A 25,189-nucleotide genomic window follows, 5' to 3' on the forward strand; every position below is an offset into this window, starting at 1 on the left:
AAAAAATTAAACATTTATAATTCTTTTCTTTTAATGCCTTGATTTGGAGTTTTTCACAAAATTTAGATTTGGTAACATAAACCCTGACTTACTGTTACAAGTCGAATCAGAAACGCTAACATATATCTTCTCGGAAACTACCAAAGAGCAAAGTTTTGACAGTGATTGATATTTTTACAGCCGACTCTAATCAGTCCACTTGATGATACTCCGCAGATGTGGGGGGATAAAAAAAACTACTCAACGCTTTTTGTGCATTCTGTGAAAGAAAGGTTCCACGCTTTTCAAAAGATTTTGTTGACAAAGCTGGTGACGCTTTAGAAAACAATACCTTATCTTTCTCAAAACCTCCAGAGGGTTAATGAAATGCAGCCAAATAACTGATATTTTGAAACCACCACCAAATGTTAGATTTAATCACTACCCCCACTCAAATTACAATGACATAATTTCTTAATTGCATTCCTTACATGACATTGTTCTTTAATTACATTTATCATAAGATGTGCATTTTTAAAACTTTCTCTAAATATTTTTTACATGGGATAAAAGGGCCTTTGGGCAATCACACAGAATGCAACTGACCACTTCTGGTTAATTTTTTAGTTTTTAAATTGCGCCATTAAAATTTGTTTGATTATTCCTTTTCCCCACCATTTTATTGCATGTCCGAATACAAAAAGCTATTGAATTTCTAATTTTATTAAACTATTATTAATGAGTTATTATGCAAGTGAAATTTAAAGGGTTATTAAATTAATTTACCAAATCATTTTTAATTATTCAAATTTGTATTCTTATTTCTTAATGTATATGACTGAATAGTTCATAAAACCCTACTTTCATTTCGTAAAATTGGAATTTAAATTTAATGAAATTTAAAAATTTAATAGGCTATTAAATTTATTAATTAAATAATTTTCATTTACGTATTCTAAAATTAGAATAGAAGAAAAACACGCCAAAGGGACAATCAAAATCGCAACAACAACCTTGTATTTAGCGTACATATATTATAGCCCCATTCACATGCAACGCTCCTTCGCACAGCTGCCGTTAGCAAGAGGAGAAAAGGTTACATGAAAGAGTTTCGTCTTTAGGACCCGTTCAGAAGACCACCGTCTTACTTCCCTTTACACCTAAGCCTCTGTGAACAATCCCGTCTCTGAATTGGCAGATTTCTAATACTGTTTACACATTTTTAACGTTGTTTACTGTTGTTAATTTTGTAATCTGTACTTTCACAATTAGTACCTGAACTTTCGTAATGGTTCCTGAAAAATATATGCTTTTTAATTATTATTATTATTACTTTATAAGCTGTTATTTATTTCACTCTTGGAGCTTGTGGCTATGGTTAAAAGATGGTCATGGATTTTTAAACTACTTCCTGATAAGATATAGAACTCAAACTTTGTACATACACTGCTTGTGGATGTGGTGTCACGCTTTTGATTTTTTTCAGATTAGAATTTTTTCAGATTGGAGATTGGAGATATTTCTGAGTTAAATTTCTCTTAAGATGCGTTTTGAATTCCGTTGTGTTTAAAGTTCTTATTAGATTGAAGCATAATTACTGATTATACTTAGTGATATTCTAAACACTTGTATGAGTATTTCTGTGGAAAATTCCAGAACTTTGAAGTGTTTCTGTTGATAAAATTAATTTAATTAAGCTATCATCGGATTTGAGTGCAATGACAATCATTTACGAATTATTATCAATCTATTACAAACTCGTACGCACGCAACAATATTATAATTAATTAATGCATTAAAATTGGTTTGAACGTGTTTTACAAAACAAAAACAGGTAAAGAAAAATTCTGCTTGCGTTTTATGAGTTTTCGCAATTTTTCTGGCCGCATAAGGTTTTAAAAATTGGTTTGTAATTTATGTTTATATTTACGAATTGAATAAATAGCACTAGGTTTGATTTATATATATGTGTGTGTATTGAAATTCAGTAATAAAATTTTAAAGATTTGAAATGATTAAATGGCTATTTAGACAATTTGTATTCTTTAAACTGCAAATGCAAACTGAGAAACCTTTTGCATTTTTTTTTCAATAAATCCTTTTACTTAAAAGTCCTAAAACATACACAGGTATAGACTAATTTTTTTTAATTATTTTTACTGCTTATTTAAAATTATATACTTTATAGAAACAAGGATGGGTTTTGCAAAATACTGAAAGGAAAAATTATTTGAAATGAAAATGTACATTATCTGTTTTAAAGATTTCAGATAAAAGTGTATTTTTATTTTTTTCTCAGAAACTAATTCATTAATTGCAAAACCATTCCTTGAAGTTATTAAAAACACTAATAAATACAATAAAAAAACAGGGGGGAGAAATTGAAAATTGTAAGAGAAGAAAGACATTTTAATTGTAAAATTTTTCTTCAAAAAATTTAAATTAAAAAAATTACTAGCAAAAACTTTTTTTCAGCTTAAAATTATTTTGTCTCACAAAACCATTTAATAATATTCATAAAACTAGATGAAAATGCTTAAATTAAAAAACAAAATCATTCAGAATGTAGTGAGTCCCTTGTCGCGTTGAAGCCGATATGCAATTGTCTTAACTTTAGTTTTAATTTGAACGATATTTCTGGAATACCTAGCATCAGATAACATTGTCTGTATTTGTCTATAATTTCCGTATCTTGTACAGTCCTATCTAATTTTTGGGGGGATAGCGAGCAGTAACTAAAATTAAGTGAACAGCGCAGTATAGTACGGGATTTCTCCCCATTTGCCCTGCTCCCGAGAGGTAAGGAACATTCAACCAAGTTCTACCTCCAATTCGGCGAGGCAGTTAATGCTTGTCCCATGTGAACGGGACATATTGGAAGAACCGGTTTTCGCTACCGGTCGAATCTGCTCTTGTGAACCTAAAATTACATGTATTTATTTTTTTTATTTAAAAACAGCCTTTCAAAAGCATGTATTACAACACTAACATGTATCACCTAAGAAATAAATTACTAAAATCAGAAGATTGTATTTTGATCTGTGAATTAACGTATGTTTTCTTAGTTGCCACATTGTTTTTATGATTTGACAAGCTAATACTGCATCAATGACTGCACTGTGATTAATCAAAGTAGCATTTTTCATTGTTTCATAGTTCCACACATGAGTATGATGACATTTCATTCAGATTATTGCTACACTTTTAGTCAAATCGCACTGAAAGCTCCAATTCAGAATGTAAAAAATTTGATTTTGATTTAAAAAAACTAAGAAGATATTTTTTATTACTGTTGGAGTCACTGTGACTCAGTAAAAATTTCAGTTTTGTAAAATTAAATCTTGGAAATTCTCGCAATTAGCATCTTTGCTCCAGTGCATTGCTAAAAATGGAGAACCCACGAGAAACAATGTTAATTACACAGCTCATAAAATTTGCGCTATACACAAAATGCACTGTTTTTCATGATGCAGATAAAAGGTGATTTGAAAAGTGTGGAAATTTAAGCTTCAAAGATGATCCCTGCTCTGGATAACCATCCTCTGTAAACAAGCAAAGTTAAAAAGAGATTTTATCAAAATTCTAAGTCATACACTTTACAAAATAAATATTCCACATGCACAATGCATGATCATTTGAAGAGAGTATGTAAGCCCATATGATGCACAGATGCCCTATACTTTAACACAGCAGATTACACTTGCTATAGTTTCAACGTGTGATTTTTTTCTGAAAAGAAACAAGTTTGTTTTTAAATTAGCTCATTACTATAGATGTGGGTACTAGAATGTTATGTTACAAGAAAAGGTCATGGAGTAAGCCAAAAGAAGCTTTTTTTTAGTCAAAAGGGGCAATGCTGCTCAAAAACAATGTATTGTGGGACAAAGAATTGTATACTATGAATTCTTGCCACCAAATCAGACAATAAATTCAGAAAAATACTGTTATTAAATGGTAGTTTTAAAGCAGAAATTGAAACAAAGTGCCTAGAACTGATCAACCTTCAAGCTGTTTTCTTCCATTAAGGCAGTGTTTGGCCCCACATTTTTACGAATGTTGCAGAAAAAAAAAATATTGAGTATAACTGATATTATGTCAAACCCCATATTCACTAGATATAGACCTCTATGATTTTCATATCTTCAGAATTTTCTGAATGGCCTGAAGTTTACTTATTTGGAGACTGCCAAACAGCACACTGATAACTTCTTTGGGAATAAACCTTTAGGACTTCTTTAAAAAAAGATTTTTCTAGCTGGCTGTAAAATGGCAAAAAGTCATAGAATAAAATTGTATACATATGATTCAATGAAAATTTCTCATGTTTTTACATTGCTTTATTTATATTTTAGCATCAAAAAGCTACAACACTTTTTGGATGATCCAATATAACGTAAGACTAGAAAACTGAACAGTTACATTTTACGTAACTGATTTACATTTAAATGATATCTTAAATGCATCCGAAACGGCATACAATGAAACATAACTGAAATAAAACTACCAATATTTAACCTAATAAAACCGGGCCAAAATTCTCATAATATAGCCTTCAGACCAATGCAATCCAAAACAACTTTTGCCTATTCTTTGACGTTTCCCTAATGAGAAAAGTCGTTAGTCGCCTCTCCATGGATGCAGTAAAATTTACATGTTTGTCGGACACTGTTCCATAGTAGATGGGTTGCTAGATTTGCGATTTTTTTTGATGATTATTTTGCTTTCATTTAAATGAAGTTCTAGTTAGGACAAAACATATGCAATGTTTATATTTCATTTACTATTTCTGATCAATCTCGGCTGTAACTTTGTTTTCACACTTCATTTATATTCACACATTTTCGTATTAGAAATCAGAAAATGAAAACAAAATTTTACAAAATATAATAAATACGAATTAGCTTTGCAAGTCTGCAGGTTGGAATGCAATTTTTAATAACATGATTTCATTAACAAAATAATGGTAATGACTAATTTAATGAAACAATAATAATAAATTCATTAATAATATCTATTGCTATTAGATGATTAAAATGAGATTCAATATAATTAGATTTTGAGATGAACTTACAGCAATAATAAAGCTTTACATAATAATAACAGAGCTTTAAATCTGCATTTTTCGATAATTTTGTTATTATAATATAAAAAGAAAATCAGAGATACACTAGTTGTGTTTCATCATTTAACTTTAACAAATATTGCATTGGACTATCAGGCAAAGAAGGTATATCTTTAACGAGAATTTTTCTTTGTAAAATTGGCTTTTGTTTATGTTAGCAGAGGAAAAAAAAAAAAAAAAAATCTGTGACCTATACATGCAATCATCAAAAGCATTTTTCAGTACAGTTTTAAATGTTTATGAAGAATTATACGTTCCCCCATAACACAAGACATCCTCAGGATATCCTATTTAAGTTGCAATGTCCCGGGAAGCAGTTAGGATATACTGAGGATGTTGATTCTCAGATATCCTGAGGACTTCTTAAGTCAATACCCTGAGGATATCCCATTCAAGTCTCAATGTCCCGGGATATATGAAGATCTCCTCAGGATGTTGATTTTCAGATATCCTGAGGACTTCGTAAATCAACATCTTAAGGATGTCCTGTTCAAGTCGTAATGTCCCGGGATATATGAAGATCTCCTGAGGATGTTGTTTCTCAGATATATTCAGTACTCACTTTTTATGGAAGCTCATATCTGAAAATATTAAAGTAAGCTTGTACCACACGCAAGTCATTGTATAGGAATCGAAATCTTACTCTAGGGATTACCTATTCTGCATATGAAAATTTAATTGTTATGCTTACACTGGTTTTCATCTTGTATATGTTGGCTGTAAGTATTAAGTAATAATATTTTCAAATTTTTGTTGTTGTTTCACAGTGCCTATTGATCAGAGTAATTTCTTACAAATTATAGGCACGTGTTTTCATTCGTTTTGAGTTTCATATTGAAAGTGTGTTTACGATTAAAATCTAATTGCTACATAATATATTTTGTAAACATTATTTTAGATACTTTTCTAATATCTTTGAACACAAATATTATTTACGTTACAGGTTAACTCAGAAAATCTTTTACGAAGACATTTATCCTATGAACAGATGGGCATGATGTGCATCCATGCCTTATATGGCATTCGAACTTGAGCCCTTTTGTACGGCAATCAGTCACTATAATCACTTACCCGTCTCTGAGGCACTAATCAGAAATATCAAGTTATAAAAGTATTCTATTAAATTCATCGATAGTTCTTAGCATAGAAATAACTATACTTTGAAACTGCAAAAGAAAAAAATACTTTTTGATCTGTTACACTATTATATTAGTAATGAATGATGTTTAGTGCTGTGCAGTAATAAGTAACAATATATATATATATATATATATATATATTTTAACAAACGAAATTTTAGTTTACAGACGCAGTTAAAAACTAGTCGGTACGAGGTTTAACCTCCTTTAATTTGAATTTATAAACAGAAGAATAATTTTATTGGGCTAAAAAATTCAATGCAGTTTCCTCGTTCATTTTCTGGTAAGTTCTTTAATAATGAGAATTAGTCTTTCAAAGTGACTGAGGGAAGAAGTAACTTATTTTTTTACCTCTCTGTAATAGGAAAATAAGGTTTGAGAATGGGAAGAACTAACATTAAGTTCTTACTCTCCTCAAACCTCCCTTTGCTACCTCTTTAACCATACAAATATTCGGTCTTTGCTAAACAAAGCGCGAAAAAAAATATATCCAGCGCTCTGCAGTCTTTTATGCTGACAATGCTACATGACTCCTCATAATTTAACAATAATTGCTGCTTTATTAATTTATTTGTAACATCCAGAAAATGCAGTAAACACGTTTCTTCAAGGTATATAACATAAAGTTTAATGTTGTTATGAAAACTCAAAATTAGATAATGGATTAAATAGATGTTCAAACTTTAAATTAAAATGATTTAATTTTTAAATTAAACATGTTCTTTAAACTCAGCAGTTTTATTACTTTATTTTATACTATAAATAACAATTGAAGTTGAAAATCTTAAAGTTTCGTTTCCATCATTATCATTGTCCGTAAAACTGCTTCTCAAATTTTCTTTGCTTTTGAGAAACCGAGCTCCGCTCAGAATGTAACACCTCTGAGCACTTTTTCTGTAGCTGATGCCCCAAGAAGATTTCTCTTTTGTTAACGTGGCAGATTTATGTGTCAGACCTTCCCTTCTTTTGTATCCCCCTACAAGGGAAACATCCCCTCACAACAAAGGACGCAGAACGCCCCCAACAGTTTTAATTGCTCCGTAATAGTGATATCCTTGAAGAACCCCACAAAGTGGAAAATACATGTACTTACTTTCTGATTTCCAGAATTCAGCTATTCTGCTAAACGTTAATAGCCGCCATTCCAAATTCTCTTTCAGTTACGAACTGACTTGCTGATGCTTGCAAGCGTTACATTGACAGAGTGTGAAAAGTAAGTTTCTAAATGTTTCTTTTATTCTACAAAAATGATCAGAACTAAAAAGAATTATCTCTGATATCTAAAAGACGGATTTACAGCAGAATAAATCAACGTATATTATCGGATTCGTCAGAAGATGAAGTAGTATTTAATTATGAAAAAGGACTGTGTCGAATTTTCGCGCTAGCAAATATTCTTTAAGTTCCATTTCAAACTGTGATTCGGAATATGAACTTTTATGTCTCAAGAAGAACTGACTGATGACGATTACCAAAACGATTATCCCATTTTAAGGAATATTCCAAATATAGGACTAATAAATATTCCGTTACACTTTATGTCCCTTGTGTGCTTAGGAGTAGTACAAAAAATTATTACTATTAGGATAGGCGGAGGCACCTTACAAGCACGATTACCACATAAAAATGTTGAACTAATTTCTTTTTAAATGACCAGTTTTTAAAGCCTTATGTACCAATTGAATTTGCAAGAAAACCAAGGGACCAACTCTAAAAGAATTGAAACACTGGAAAGCTACAGAATACCGTCAATTTTTACTGTACACTAGCCCACTTATTTATTTATTTATTAATTTAACAAAAAGCTACATGATCATTTTTTACTACTTCATATTTCGATTAGACTCTTATGCAGAATCAGATTAATCAGAATCAGATGGCAATTGATGAATACGCACAGTCTCTATTAAAACTCTTTGTAGTAAATTTTGGGCTTTATTATGAAAAACAGTATATTGCTCATAATGTTCATGGCCTACTGCACATTTGCGAAGATGTAAAAATGTTTGGGCCGTTAGATAATTACAGTGCACTTAAATAATATATCTTCTATAAAAAAAACTGATTATAAAATCTTCCGCTCCATTACAGCAAATAGCAAGACGAACTCATGAACTGTTTAATCATATTGTAGCCATGAATTATGATTCAATAAACGTAACCGACTTAAATTCAGAATTTCAAAATTTACACACATCTGGTCCACTACTTAAAGGTTATTAAATGCTTAATTTTATTATTGAATTTTGAATACAAATTAACTGAAGTCAGAACTGAATTTGTAGAATAATTTAATTATGAATATATCAAAGAATTCAGTTTTGGGCTATTTGAATGGTTAAAAACGATCGAAAGATTTTTAATATTTTAAAGCAAAATTTTCTCTTATAATATTTTGTATTAATAATTCATTTCAAGTCTCTTGCTCAGTTTTAGATATATTTACAAATTATTAAATAAATTGAAATTCAAATTAGAAAATAAATTGTATAAATATTCTTAAAATTTCTTATTTTTCCATAGTGACCACAGATGGAGGACCTGAGACTGTCTGTGGAAAATAAGCAAGTTTCAGGTTATCACAATACCTTCACACACTTTCACTGGAATATAAAGAAGATTTCTGGGGATATACTGGGATGTAACATTAAGAAGTTGAGAGTATGTATTTAAGAGGTTAAAGGGATATTGTAACTAGTATTTCAAATCCTGATAACATCCCATACGCTGTCAGTGGGACCTAGATAGGATGTCCTAAGGATATACTGGGATGTGACATTAAGCACTCGGGAGGATGAGTTTAGGAGGAAACTGGGTTATTACGGGATGTGTCCTGAGGATGTAGTAAGTAGGACTTTAAATCCTAATAACATCCCATACGCTGTCGATGGGACATAGATAGGATGTTTTTAGGATATAATGGGATGTGTTTAGGAGGTTAGTGGGATATCCCGGGATGTCCTGAGGATATAGTAAGTAGGAGTTCAAATCCTAATAACATCCTGCAAGCTGTCAATGGGACTTAGTTAGGATGTCCTGAGGATATATCGGGATGTGACATTAAGCACTCGGGAGGAGGTGTTTAGGAGGTTCGCGGGATATTCCTGGATGTCCTGAGGATGTGCGCATAGCCTGCGAGCAACATCCTCGGGATATCCCAAGGATGCTTTTGTGTTATGTGGGTCAATTTCATTTCATAGGCAGAAATTTTGCCTAAAACCATCATTATATCCAAAGATTGAAGTCTATTTCATTTTCAACGAATATTCTATTTGCACATAATGTATTTTCTAATTTATTTTAGAAAGAGTTTCCTTTCATAGGCAGAAATTTCGCCCAAAACCATCATTATATCCAAAGGTTGAAGTCTATTTCATTTTCAACGAATATTCTATTTGCACATAATATATTTTCTAATTTATTTTAGAAAGAGTAATCTTTCACGTTTTCAAAAGAATAAAGGCATACTGGGTGTCGACACTTACAATGTAGTAAATCTGTCTTTCATATTTCTTCCAGTAATGAAAATGATTCCCTGGAATATTTTCAAAGCAAAATTAAGAAAACTGTTTACACCAAATTTTGCATAAAGTATCTTCTAATGTATTTTTTATTTAAAGTGTGAAATTTTCTCTTTGAAAAATAAAAAAATCATGAATGGAGCAAACTTAATTCATGAGAAATAACTTTGAAATGCAATAATTCCATCGTAATATGAAATAGTGGAGAATAGTGCAATACAGCTTATTTATTCACAAATTATCCCCTCATATGCCAAATTTATGTACAGTCGATTGAGAAATATAGGTTAGTAAATTAAACCGGTTATTTCAATACTTTTTCTTTATCAATTTTTTTACAGGCCGTTAAGTAGAGTGGTAAAGGTGGCTGAACACTTGTAGCTCGCTTGGGTACGAATCCCGGCTAAAGGGTTGGATTCATGGTTTTTGTGTAATGTAAATACAAGCCAGCTTCCCTTAGAAAGTCCTCCACGAAGGCATCCCTCCCTTTATACAGGTAATTGTTGTGCGGTTTGATGTAATTCAGTAAACGAACAAAATTAATCTTGTAGAGTTGCGCGCCTCCAACCTGCACGCAACAAAGTGGTGACTGCTGAAACTGGAAAATAGACAGAGTCTTGCGAAGGGTTTAATTCCCTTTTTATTCAATTTAGGAAATTACAACTGCATGCTCTTGACGCTCACAAACTACGCTGACCCGGCGGTAAAATACAAATAAGAAATTAAGAAAAGAATAGTAACAAGTGACTAACTACGAGGCTCTCTAAACGTAACTAACCTCACCGCGTTTTACAATATCGCTGCTAATTCCGCAAACTTTGAATATCATGTTGAACGATTAACAATTCTCCGAGGCAAGCACACAGGCCGAAACGCGGGGTTCTTCAATTTCTGGATAACTACCTCCGCGCTCGTGAAGTAAGAACAGCACACCTCGAACTCGTTTCCTTTCTATTTAACTCAGAATACTTCCGCTGATAATTTGAATCCTTGCGCGTTCTACTAAAATTTACATACACTGGCATTGGCAGTTCCAGAGGAAAGTAAGGCTTGACAGGAAAGATAGTTTAAACTTAAAATAAATGTTAATTAAAATAAATATAAACCCTACATTTGCCGCTGCCAGAATTTGGAAAACTTGGAAGCAGATCCTACAAACGACCTGTTGTAAAGTTTCTGCAATTCTGAACTAACTCTTAAGAGCCTCGTTTACACAAAAAAAATCTTATGTAACAAAAGGTATACTAAATTTCTGTAGATACTTATATAAATCTCTCTTCTTACAGCAACTTTTCCTGGACTTCAGCAATCAATCTTGTTCTTTTCCTTCCAGCATCTGGAAGGAATAAGTATCAGTATCTTTCTAAATACATTATAATTTACACTTTCTTGACACTGAATAAATTTTTGTTTTTAAACGATTCGTTTTCCTTAGTTACTGCTTAATTCACATTCATTCAATTATTCAAACATTAATTTAACTTTACCCTGGCTCTCCACCATGTGTGGTGTCAAACGGGAATATTCGTGTTTTAGTATTGCAACACTTCCCCTAATCACCATGATTTGTTAGAATTCAACGACCAAATAGACACACCTTACTCGACATTCTACAACTCGATGAGCTACTTTAACATTCTTAAAAATTCAAGTGTAGGTGGAGAACCCTACAAAACACATTCATTCTAACTTCCCCCTCATTCATCTTTAGACATGCAGGCTTTCGCTCTAAAGCATGATTTTATCTACAGTTTAATACTTAAATTCGAATTCATTGCTTTTAAGCATTTACTTTTAGCATCTAAAATTTTGTCCTTCTAGACTAAATTCTACTTTTACATACCTTTCAAGTATTTACGTATATTTACAAAATTTTAATACATATGATTTTTACAATTTACCATAAAATGAATAAGAGAAAATAAATTTTTACTTTACTCATTCTTCGCCAAGCTGGCGGCACTGAAACTAAAATTCTTATTAATACAAGAATACGAAGTTATTTTTATCTTCGGCCAAATTTTGGCTTTAACATAACAGAATTAGTCTTTCGACCAACAGAAAATGCTTGTTCTTAGATTTTGTACTTAAAAGAAAATAATACTTTTGCCTTAGCTAAATAAAGTAAAACAAAACTAAGTCTCAACCGAGACATATTGACTTTCGTCAAAACATAGAACTTCGTACTTACGCATAACATTTCGAAACAAAAGAGAAAAAAAAATTTATAGAAGATTTTAACTTATCTTTGAGTTTTCGATGATTGAAACTCCGTCATTCTTTTCTGGCAAAACTGTTCCCACGTTACAGGTTTCATGGACATCAATCTTCTCCTGACTGACCTCCGAGTGTCGTCCACATTAGTTTTTCTTTTGCGTCCTCTGCATGCTGGCCTCTTGGCGTCGTAATCGTCGGGTTGCTGTCTTTTTCGTTTTCCCCTTGGACGGCTGGTCTTGACATCCTCCGGTCTGGAGTCCTTCTTGAATTTCTTCTGTTGTTGCTGGTCTTTTCGTTCCTCCTGCTGTCTTTTTAGTTTCCGGAATGGCGGCCTTGTTTGCACCTGACTCTCTGGCCCTGGGAGCGTTCTCCTTGATGTATAATTTCTACTGCGATACGTTGTAGGTCGTGTTTTCCTCTTTACCAAAGTTTCTTTACGCGGCGGCTTTGCTTTCTTGTTTTTCTTAAATGCTGGAGTCTGAAAATTTTCGTTTTTTCTTTCCGGTACCGTCGCCTGGGTTGTAGAAGGGCTAGGTCTCTCTTCAGTTCTCTGCTTCTTGGGTGGTGGAACGGTTGTCGTTATTTCTGGACCTTCTACTTCTTTTAGGCTTGAGTCCTGCAAGAAACTTTTAAGGATTTCAAAATCATTTTGATTATAGTATTTTTTCACCTGGTCGGGACTTGCTTTACAAATTTCCCCTCTCTCGTTCTTAATGTACAATACGACTCTTTTGATTTCCTGAATTACATAGGGGCCTTCAAATTTTGGAGCTAAATTTTGCAGTAAAATTGTCTGGGACACTTGATAAAGAAAATTTCCTCTTCAACACTTTATCCCCACCTTTAAAATCTGCTTCACGGCGTTTTCTATCGTAATACACTTTTTGCTTATTTCTTCCCGTATCCGAGCTTTTAAGCGCCTGATCAATAAGTTTTTGCACATCTTTCTGTTTAAACTCTTGCTCTCTTTGTTGCACAAAGAATAATTTATCTAAAGGCGTAATTAACTTTCGGCCTAAAAATAATTCTGCTGGGGTTTTTCCCGTAGTATCGTGATTTGCCGCTCTTAAAGCATAAGCTAATTCATTTATGTAGCCATCTCAGCGCTTGTGATGTGTGCTAATGTAACTGCGAATTATTTTTACAATGTTTTTATTCACTCTTTCTGCTATGTTTGCCTGTGGTCTATACGGAACCATTTTGATATGGCATATGCCAAGTCCAGTGCATATGTTTCAAATATTTGACTAATGAATTGTTTTCCATTATCGCTAATGACTTTAATCGGTGCACCGTATTTTAAAATGTATCTGTGTAAGAATGCATCTGCGACTGTTTTGGCTGACGCGCATTTAAGTGGAACAATTTCTGTCCATTTTGAAAAGTGATCTACAATTACTAAAAGAAAACGATTTTTATTTAACTCGCTCTGGGGGGAGGGATCAAGAAGATCTATGCCTAAAATTTCATTCGGAAATGTAGCGCGTATGCTATTTAAGTACCCGGCCAGCTGTAATTAATATCATTTATTAACTGACATTGATTGCAGGACCTGACATACGCAGTTACTATTTTGTATAATTGCGGGAAATATACCGCCTCGCGTACCCTTTTTAAAGTCTTTCTGACCCCTAAATGACCCGCTGTTTTCGCGTCGTGTAATTCCTTCAAAATGCTTAATCGAAGCGAGGCTGGGATGACTGGTTTGTACTCGAGATTTTCGTTTGTTGTTTTCGTATAAAATAATAAATTATCTATTATTTCATGGTTTTCTACTCTATTTCTTATCGCATCGATATCTGTGTGCTCAAAGCTCTCGAGGTCTTTCAAATATGCATAGATATTTCCAAATTCAGGATCAGCTTTCAGTTCAGTGATAATCGTATCTCTAGAATCTAAAATTTTTGAAGTCAACACAGGGCATTTAAGTTCATTTCCTTCATCCAGTTTTATATGAGAAAGTGCATCAGCTACATTGTTTTCCTTACCCGGTTTATATTTTATTATTAGTTTATATTCTTGGAGTTTTAAAGCCCATCTTATTAACCTGGGCGTTAGGTTTTTTCCCGAGTAAAGTCTACCAACAGCCGCATGATCCGAAAAGACTGTTACTGGCGCTTTGCCGAAATAAACTCGAAATTTGTGTACAGCCATTAATACGGCCAATGTTTCTCTCTCTGTAGCTGTATAATTCCTTTGTGTCTGATTCAACGTTTTACTAAAAAATGCCAGAGGATGGCTATTTTGCGTAAGAACCGCACCCACCCCATCTGCTGCAATTTCCAGGTTTTCGTCCCCCTCCGGGAATTTCAAAACAGGGGCATTGATGAGCGCTTCTTTTAATCTTTCAAATGTCGTATTTGCTTCCGCTGTCTACGTAAATTTACTTTTCTTTCTTTTAATTACTAACAGTGGTTCAACAATATTAGCGAAATCTTTTATGAAAGCCCGATAGTAAGAACATAACCCAAGGAAAGAAGAAAGTTTCTTGGTGGTGTTGGGCGGTGGGAAATTTTTGATTGCTTTTATTTTTGAATCTTGGATTTCTATACCCTTTTGCGAAATTTTATAACCGAGATATTTAAGTTCTTTAGTTGTGAACTTGCATTTTGAGGCGTTAATTGTAAGACCGGCCTCTTTTAATAATTTAAAAACTTCTTCTAGATCTTTAATATGTTGTTCCAACGTACTACTTGTTATAATTATATCATCTAGATAGATTAAAGTTGATTTTCCTAGGACAGGCTTTAGAACAATGTCCATAGCTTTCTGGAATGTTGATGGGGCCCCACACAACCCAAAGGGCATGCGTAAAAATGCACAAGTGCCCGATTTTGTTATAAACGCGGTTTTATGTATGTCTTCGGGTCTCATAGCTATTTGATAGTAGCCAGACGTTAAGTCCAAAGTAGTCATATACCTAGTAGATTTGATCTTTCTAATAATTTCCTCTATAGCCGGCAAAGGGTAAACTGGGAATTTAGTAATACTATTTAGTTTTCTGTAATCGATAGCTAACCTCCAAGCCCTTTTATCCGAAGGAGGAAACTCGTTCTTTTTCCTACATAGTACGACTGGACTCGCGTACTCACTATTTATGGGCATTATTATTTTATTCTTTAACATCTCCTGAATACGTTCTTCGATGATTAGGTCTTTTTGTTTATCATAACGATACGGTTTAGTCCTACAAGGTTTTTCGGCAGTTAACTGTATCTGATGCGTAACTATTTGACAGCTACCAGGCTTTTCTGAAAACAAGTTTGAAAAATTACTCACCACTTGCTGGATGGCTTGACTTTCATGGTCATTCAAATGGCTAAGGTCAACTTGCGGTTGTTCCACAGGTTCCACCACCCTCTGGTCCATCTCCAGCACAACAGAACTGTCTTGAAAATTCAGTTTGGCCCTCGTGGCTCTTAAAAACTCCATACCTAAAATAAGAGGATTTTGCAGATTCTTCACTACAAAAATTAATACTTTGAGGCTTTCCTCTTCTACCTGTATGTTTAATGATAATTTCCCGATGCAGTGACAGGTTTTTCCTTGCGCTGCTATAATTTATATCTTTTTGTTTTTAAATAATCGTAACCTATAAAAATTCTTTTTGAAGAATGTTTCGCTCATAAAATTACCTTCTGCTCCTGTATCGATGAGGGCTTATATTGGTACATCGCCAACCAAGACTTGTATAATTGGTAGATGTGAGTTTTTTACGATGACCGTATTTAAATGTCTTTTTGAGGGTTTTTTTAAAACTTCCGTGGTCTGGACCCTCGCCTTCACAGGCCCCTCTACTCGTTTAAAGCTTTCCTTTCAACTTCTGCCTTCTGGGTACGCGGATATTTGTTTTCGAATTTCCTTTTTGGGCCTTGACCTTCGAGGTTCGATGAGTTAGCTTGATAGCTCTTTCCCCCATAAGAGCGGTTTGCATTTCTGGTTTGCTCATTTAAAGATTGCCTTCGGATACTTTGAGAACACGATGCCCCTCTAGCTTTTTCCGCTATTCTGCGATTTTGAAACTTCAGCGCCAATTCGAAGAGCTCCTGCAATGTGCTTGGGTTTCTAATTTCGAAGTAGTCTTGAACAGGAAAGAATCTTGGTAAGATTATTTCAATAATCTCCGCGTCGGGTTTCTTCCCATACAGCATATCCGTCAGCTTAATTTTTCGCAGAATAAAGTCCATCAACTCTTCTATATTCCTTTGATAAAAACTATACAGTTCGGCTTCTAGCCTTGCTCGATCTTTCACTATGGGGAAGGCCTTTAATAACGATTTTTTGAAATTTTCAAATGTATATGTCTGGCCTCCGAATTCCCCTAATAAAAATTTGCCTATATTCTTCCACCATAGCGCGGTCTGTCCTCTTAGTGCAGATGTGGCGATGGCAACTTTTTGTCTTTCAGGCACAGGGTAGAGCTGGAAGTGATTGTCTAGGCTTTCTAGAAATATCGCCACCGAATTTTTTCCGTCAAAATTGACTTTTGGCTTAATTGATGCTCTCATCGTCTGGACCAGTTATCCAAATCCTTCTAATTGGCTTGCCATTTCTTGTTGTTGTCCAGCAACTTCCATCCAATTTTCGGCCATTTCAGTTCGACAATTGTTCGGGCGCCAATGTAATGTTGCGCGCTTCCAACCTGCACGCAACAATAGGGGTGACTGCTAAGAACTGGAAAGTAGACCAAAGTCTTGAAAAGGGTTTTAATCCCTTTTTATTCAACTTTAGAAATTACAAATGCGTGCTCTTGACGCTAAAAAACTACGCCGACCCGGCGGTAAAAAAAAAAAAAAAAAAAAAAATTAAGAAAAGAATAGTAACAAGTGACTAACTACAAGGCTCTCTAAACGTAACTAACCTCATCGTGTTCTAAAATACCGCTGACAATTCAGCAAACTTTGAATATCACGTTGAACGATTAACAATTCTCCGAGGCAAGCACACAGGCCGAAACGCGGGGTTCTTCAATTTCTGGCTAACTACCTCCGCGCTCGTGAAGTAAGAACAGCACACCTCGAACTCGTTTCCTTTCTATTTAACTCAGAATACTTCCGCTGATAATTTGAATCCTTGCGCGTTCTACTAAAATTTACATACTCTGGCATTGGCAGTTCCAGGGAAAAGTAAGGCTTCACAGGAAAGATAGTTTAAACTTAAAATAAATGTTAGTTAAATTAAATATAAACCCTACAATCTAATCAAACCCGGAGAACGGGTTGATTACATGTGGAGTTTTCCCACCAGGAAAACTTAATGCGAGTAATTTTCTCTTAAAAAGTTTTACACGAAAGCATCCATCCCCTTAAGCAGATAGCGTTCGCGTACTTTTCCGTAATCCAATCCTAATTCTCATACATTTAATATTAAGTTGACATACGCCTTATTACAGACAAAATAACATTCCTTTTTTTAAAGATAAATTTTTTATTAACTTGTCTGAATTCCCTTTATGTCTTGAGGAGTATAAAATAATAATAATAAATCAGCAAATAAAACTGGCCAAAATTTTATGCAAAGTAACTGATGTTTTGATTCAATTTAGTAGAAGTTACGAGAGCTTTAATGATATTTAAATACTTTTTGCAGATGCCATCCTAAAGAGGGTCTAAAGATAAATTGGTTTTTTTTAATTTACAATGAATGAAAATCATTCAAAGTATTCATTAATTGAAAGAAAATCACAAAAACTATCATGCATGCAGTTGTCTCTTATTTATCTCCTGATAAATCAGACAAAATTGCCTACATAATAGCACTTTGAATGCGTTAACAGTTCTTAAGGGTTTTATGCACTCCCCCCAAAAAAGTGTCAAAATAACATCTTATTATTCATACGTATAAAAAGGAAATAAACGATAAAAGCGGTTTTACGTATTTTCTAGAAGGGCATTAAATCTAAAATATTAATCTAATCTTATTTGCTATGATTAAAAAGCATTAAATCTGGTAAGTTTAAATAGCATGCAAAATTGCTGACATTTTAATCATAGCAAAAGTTAGCACTAAAATTATTAGACAGTGCTCTAAAGTTTGAGAAAGAGATGGCTTCTATTTGATTTTCAAGCATATTGGTGTGAGATGAAACCTACGGTTTTTGCCAAAATCTAGCCAAACTGATAAGAAGAGGGAAACAATGCGCAGCCAGCAGCTATTCGGAGCAACGACAATGGACCACCCAGAGATCTACAGATAGGCGATTCTCTAAAATAGGGAGGGGATGTCTGGTATAACAGTTGTATCACAGCCAGCATTAAAGAAAGTCATTTTCCTGGCACAACTGATGTACTGTAGGTTTTAGGAGGTTAATAGTTTACTTACTTGACTGCAAATAATGTAGTAGAGAAATTTACTATGAAAAGCATATTTCACCAGTCTAACTGGTTAAAACTCCCGTGAAAGAGATAAAAAATGAATTACTCTCAGATATATATTAAAAAGTAAATACCAATTCCATTTGCAGCCCAAATGTTGCGTGGGTCAATACGCAGCACTTGTTTATACATTGATAATGCTCTATCTTGATGACGTTTTTCTTTGTCTTTATCTCGACTTGGCTGATGTAAAGTTTGGAGCCAGACATTGCCAAGAGCCACTAGGGAATATGTGTCAGTTGGTGAGGTTTTTAAAATACGTTCAAACTTTTTCTGACCAGGTCCCCATTCCTGTTTAGCAAGATGCAAGTTTCCAATCAAAGACCATGCATCAGGATGATCCTATAAAAATGAGAAATGAAATTAATAACACTTATTATTCAAATTATGGATTAAAATACAGAAATCTACTAATTTGAGAAATATTCTGTAATTTAAAACATTTTAAACCTAGAACCCAAGTCAAAAACATAAAACTTAATATGTTACAGTTCAAAATGCACAATACATAAAACATGCAACTTTTTCTTATTTTAAGTTTGGTTATCTCTTAAATGAAACTTTTCAACAAATTTAACATAATTACAAGGGGTGATCAAATGAAAAGGTACGAAATGACACGGTGAGTACAAATGTAGACTTTATTCAAAATATACACCATAGGCCTGAGCACAGTGATCACACTGATGAACAAGTCGCAGGATTCCTTGTTCCCAGAATTCCTGTGGCCGTGACGAGAGCTAGTCCTTCACAGTGTCCTTGAGTACATCATCCGAGTTGAAGCGCTTCCATTTCAAGTGTTTCTTCAGTGGACCAAACACATGGAAATCGCAAGGCGACATGTCCAGACTGTAGGGCGGATGGTCCAACGTCTCCCACTTGAACTTAGCCAGTTCCCACACTCTCACGGCCTGTACGAAAACGGGCACTCTATTTTCTGACAGACTTGTCAGAGACAAATTTCTCCCCGTAAACTGTCACCAACCGGTGATGAATAGCTGCCGGTTTCTCCCCTTCTGCTGTCAGAAATCGGATAACACCTCGCTGCTCCTCAGGCATCGAATTTTGCAACGCGAACGGCATCCTGTCCTCATACGGACTGCCCGCATCATTTGGATGCCACTTTTGATATGAGCATCTGCTTTCTCCTGCGCATGTGGGCGCCCACGCATGCTCCGATCCCAGTCAGAGACTCCAATCGCATCCCGAGAGGTCTCGCTACGTGCTCCCATGGCGGAATATGCAAATATTTAACTGTTACATTTTTACGTCGTTTTGTACCCTTTCATTTGATCACCCCTTGTACTACAGTTATAAAATGGAAAGAAATATTAAATAGTGTCACAAATACACAGATAAAAGAATATTCATATGCATTTGAAATTTAATAAAAAACATAATGGAGAAAATTAAATGAAACAAAATGAAAGCATACCTGATTAACTTGCAATGCTTCTTTAAACCAGTCAGAGGCTTCATAAATCTGTCCTCTATCTCGAGCCATGCAACCCAACCTTAAATAACCTTAAAATAATTTATATTATGAAATATTTTAAAATCTATGTCATATTTTCTCACACAAAGCTTACAAAAAAGGAATTTTGATCAAGATGATATGAAAATTACCATATCAATTTACATTTATCTCTAATAAAAATTATGCATAACATTTAAGAGAAAAATATGTTGAATTAAAAAAACATATATATATATAATGGAACTAAAGGATTGTAATTCATGTTAATGAATAGATATTCTACACTTAGGAATCTATTTACATATTTCAAATAATAATAAAAGATTTATACACTTGCTAATGCATTTCAAAACCTCAGAATGGATGGGAATGGAATATGTTAGATCAGTGGTTCTCAACCTTTTGACCATAACATCTAAAGAAAACTGAAAAACTTTTGTATCACCACTATATTTTACAATGATTATTTTTCAATTTCTCAATAGAAATATTAAAAAAATATATTTTGCCATTTGCACAATCTATTAGCTATTTGTATTAAATATGCACACATAAAAATATTAGACTAAAAATTGATTACCATTTTAATTATCAAATTTTAAGTTATATTTTTTAGTATGAAATTTGGGCCTATTTAAAAGAAATCAATTTTTTTATATCTGGTCTTATTTCAGTTAGTTTTAACTGTAAATTAGAATCCACTTTTAAACTTGTTCTGTATTTAATTTTCAAATATAACATGGAAGAAAGGTCCTTGTTCACATAAATAAGTTGCAAAAAAAGGCAATAAAATTTAATAGCTTTATTTGAAAGGCCTTTCAATTCTTTTTTTTCTTTTTGATTCAGACAGAAGTTAACAAGTGTGTTATTTTTGAGATCTTTAGTTAGAGATCAATCACATGAAATTACCATCAATTGTTCTTTATCTTCAGGAAATTTTTTAATTTAATTGTTAAAAATACTTTTGTTTCTTTGCAGTATTACCTATTTTTTTCTTGCGTATCACCTGTTGAGAATCCAGGCATTTGACCTTGAACAAAGCTCATATCGCAAAAATTTACGAGTGTTAGAGAAAAAATTCAATCAAGACGTTGGGGTTATTTTTGAAATCTCAACTTTCTAAAAGTGGCAAAAAGCTTAAAATAGTATTATCCAATCCTTTCATAATTAGCTTAAGTATTTTTTTTATCATTGCATTTATCTCTAATGGTAAATAAATTAACCCTTTGCCCTTGTAAATGAATTAAATTTAGAAAAATTTAATTCATTTAACTTTCCAAAAACATCAGCTAAATATCCTAAACATGCCAACCAAAATTCCCTAAATAAACAATTTTGCAATTCAAACTTTGAATCGCAGAGGAAAATTTGAATTTCTGATGGAAGTTCAAAAAGACAATTGAAAACTTTGCTTCTGGATAACCACATGACTTCGTATGTAACAAAAGCATTTCATGTTCACTGCCCATCTCTTGGCATAAAATCCTAAATATTCTCGAATTTAAAGCTTATGATGACAGAATCAGTGACTAAATTTAGTTCCAAGTGCGAGACTTTCTTTATTTGACAAATAACAACTGTAATGTTTTCCCGTTAAAGTCTGAGCTTCGCCACTGCACTTCTTTCATAGAATGTCATTCTCAGGCACAAAATTGTCAATTACTTTGAAAATTTCATCTGCAGTTGCTCTATCATGAAGAAATTCACAAAATAAATACTCTTCGGCAATTCGTTTCTTCAAAACATATGTAAACTAATAATTGAACAAAATTCATTAGATCAGTATTTTCATCCAGTTGTAATGTGAAATATTCACTGTGTTTTATTTTTTGAATGTCTCTTTTATGGAATTTGCCATTTCATGAATTTCGTAGGCTTACTAGGATAACTAGCTTCCAAAGCTTTTTCACTTGAAATAACAAAATATTTCATTACTTGTTTACTAATTTGAACTCTGATAATTTCCTCTTAAAATATTCATCAGATTTATCCATTAAACTGGCATACTTAGATTAGATAATAAGTTCACTGCAAACAACGCATGGTTGAGGGTCCATTTCATCTCTACATCAAGTAAACCCATATTATAAATTATTTCCATTATATTTTCTATAAACAATTTTTCTTTTTTAAAAAATATTCTTAGTGCTAGTAGATTGTCCTGGATGACCATCTATGAATAATGAAGTTTCCGCTTACTGATTCATAGCCTTTTTCTATTTTGAAAATAGAGGCTTGTTTTTTTAGTTTTTTCACAAATATTTAAATGCACAATACATAACAAGTTAAAAAAAAAAAAAAAAAAAAAAGGAATCACATAGAAGAGTAAGGAATACAAAGCAACAAGAAGACAAAATACCTGTTGTTACAGACAGCATATACACCTAAAAAATTATTCCAATTGAAAATAGAGCAATATGAGCATGGAAATGATGTTGACATTAAGTGTAGATCAACTCTAAAAGAATTAATTATCTCTTTATAAGAACTTATTTTTATTTTCTGTTAAATACAACATTCATTTCTATTAATCCTTAAAAAAAATTATTCATGATAAATTTTTATTATGTCTATGGTTGAAAGAATATTTGTGAAAATAAAAAAAACGGATTATTTTGCTAAAGTTTATGAGTGGCTATTGACCTTGAACAAAGCTCAGATTGTATACATTTACTAGTGTTAGAGAAAAAATTTAAACAAGATGCTGGGGCATTTAATTTTTGAATTTAATAACTAAAAATACCTTGTTTCTTTGTGGACCACCCACTTTTCTCTTGCGTACCACTAGTTGAGAATCACTGTGTTAGATCATTTACATATTATATGCAAGTATGATTAGCATATTCGTTAAGTCTTTAGGTGAATTATAATTAGATGTGCATATTTTATTCATTATAAAACTTTAAAAGATTAATGAAATGCACAGGATAATTATTTTCACATTTGCTGAAAATAAATATATCTGCTAAAAACTGAGCATATCACAGTTTCAAAATGAAATCAATATACTTACAATCAACATAGTTTGGATGCTCTCTTAAAATGTTTTTATAAAGACGCTCTGCTTTATCAAACATACTGAATGATTCATATAGCCTTGCCAAATTATATGTTGTAGTCACAGAAATTGATCCATAATAATGTTCATCATGTTCAGCATCATTATGAGAACGTTCTAACGATGCTTCATAAAATTTCTAAAATTAAAATATATATATACAAACATTTATGTAAAAAAAGCAAAATATGTATCTGAAATGAACAATACTTTTCCAAACATAACTCACTTTGGCATCTTGCAAATTTCCAAGCCTATAATGGAGAGCAGCAACATTATTCAAAATTTCTGGAGGAACATCTGCTTCCACTTTGTCTTTCAGTATTTCTGTTGCTGTTCCATATGCTGATAAAGCTCCCTGAATATCGGACTGTTCTAAAATTTGAGCCAACTCAATCCATGCTTCAATATCATCTGCAAATTGCTCCGTAACTTTCTTCAAATGAGCCTTTTCCAAATAAATGCAGATTTAAAAATAAGAAAATATGAAAATAGATATAACACAATTGTATAAATATTTAATACAGGGTTAGTAGCCACATTTTAGTTACAAAAATAAGCACCTGTCTAATTAAATTATACACAACTGTATAACCTTAAAAGAAAAATTAGACTTGTAATTTAAAATATGAGAAATTCAGTATTTATTAAGAGAGAATGAGCATTAATCAACCATGGAAAACAATTACTTTTTTTTTAAATAACAGTTCACTTTACAGAACTAGTTTACAATGAGAGGAAAAAAAAATATGCAGAACAAAACTATATTACAAGACTTAATCATAAAATTTCAGTACAAAATAGAGGAAATAAATAATAATAAGCTATATTTATTATATTCGCTTGGCATCTAAAAATAAATATAACTTATTTTCCACTCATATTAATATTTAAATAATTTAACTTAAATCAAAATTCTGAACATTTTCTAAATTTGCATTGCATAACAGTTTTCCCTTAACAGATATTGCAAGCAAAGTAATTTAAGTAAAAATAAATAAAAAGAGGAACATTTCTGAAATCAGAAAACGGGAGATTGCTTTATGCAGTCATCCTTTAACAGTAAAAGCTTAACTAACCAGCATACTCGGAAATTGCTGAATATCTGAAAATTACTTATGTTAAAACACACCCATTTTTGAAGTTTATCTATACTTCAGCAGTTACTGCAAATAAATTATTATTGTTGGGTAGAGGCGAGCAAATGTTTTTTCTTATGCGCATGCGTATTAATTATGATGGCGCAGCTGTCTCTTCAACCGACACATCCGTCATTCGAGCTTCGAGCGTATGGAGATGGTGAGATGCTATTTGCTGTTTGATGGTCAGTATGATTTCCTGTGTGATCTTTTTATTCATTATTCATGTAAATAAAGTGTGTTGTCCTACAATGGCTTCTTTACTCTAAATATTGGCCTCTGAACAACAAATGGTAGCAGTTCCGTGGTTTTGTCAAGAAAAATTGGATATAAAATACCAAGTCGAAACCTAAACTGTCTTAGTGGAAGCCGAAAATGGAGAAGTGGAACGTTCCCGAATTAACTGGACAGAATTATTTTATTTGGGCATTGAAAATTAAAGCTGCCTTATTTATCATTGAAAAGACTTGACTCGGTAATTTCGACAGTAAAACCAGAAAACTTAGACGAGAAAGATGAAAGATTGTGGAATGAGAAAAACACTGACGCCGTAGCACATATAAAACTTTCACTATCGGATCAACAGGCGCTTCAGTTCTCCGCAGAAGAGAATGCAAAAATTCTTTGGGAAAAAATAAAGTCAGCATTTACGGGACAAGCTGAAGATCGAAAAATAGATGCTAGTAACGAGTTAAAAAATTTAGAAATGAAGTTGCATGAGTCGGCTAATGATTATATCGCAAGAGGGAGAGGAATAGCAACTAAGTTGCCATAGCAACTCTCGCTAGGCCTAGATGTATCTCCTTGGGAACTGGTGTTTTACACAGTCCGTGGACTTCGTGGAAAATTTTCTCGAATTAGGGAAATTGTAAAAATTCAGCGTGAAAAAACAATTGATGAAGTACTCGAAATACTCCGTGAGGAAGAGTCCATTCACAATTCAACGAATGGGAAACAACCTGATGAAAACAACGCAGAGGCTTTCATATCAAGAAGGAATAAAAACTATAAGCCAATAATTTGTTACATTTGCCGACGGCCTGGTCACATTGCGAAGGACTGCTATTACAGAAACAAGAATCCAAAAAGTGCATTATCCAAAGGTAACAAGGAAAGAAAACCTACGAGTGTGAACGTTTCATCTTGTTCTGATGAAAGAGAAA

At 33.0% G+C, this 25,189-nt stretch overlaps 1 protein-coding gene across 4 annotated transcripts in view; it reads right to left on the reverse strand.

The window, feature by feature from the left end:
• The window catches only part of Ctr9 (RNA polymerase-associated protein Ctr9), a 153,810-nt gene that overhangs the window by 84,926 nt on the left and 43,695 nt on the right, over positions 1–25,189 (reverse strand). For all 4 annotated transcript variants that reach the window (XR_015040690.1, XR_015040689.1, XM_085815049.1 and 1 more), the window contains exons 9-12: positions 23,117–23,335; positions 22,843–23,026; positions 19,788–19,876; positions 18,427–18,694 (exon numbers count right to left, since the gene is read on the reverse strand). Coding sequence is in view for 2 of the 4 variants with exons in the window: in XM_085815049.1 (XP_085671175.1) it covers positions 18,427–18,694; positions 19,788–19,876; positions 22,843–23,026; positions 23,117–23,335 (760 nt within the window). In the remaining 2 variants the exon portion in view is untranslated. The remainder of the gene's footprint in view (positions 1–18,426; positions 18,695–19,787; positions 19,877–22,842; positions 23,027–23,116; positions 23,336–25,189) is intronic.

This window comes from Stegodyphus dumicola, chromosome 4, assembly GCF_044657685.1.
Source record: "Stegodyphus dumicola isolate Sdum_Otavi_A_Nest chromosome 4, ASM4465768v1".
NCBI lineage: Eukaryota > Metazoa > Arthropoda > Arachnida > Araneae > Eresidae > Stegodyphus > Stegodyphus dumicola.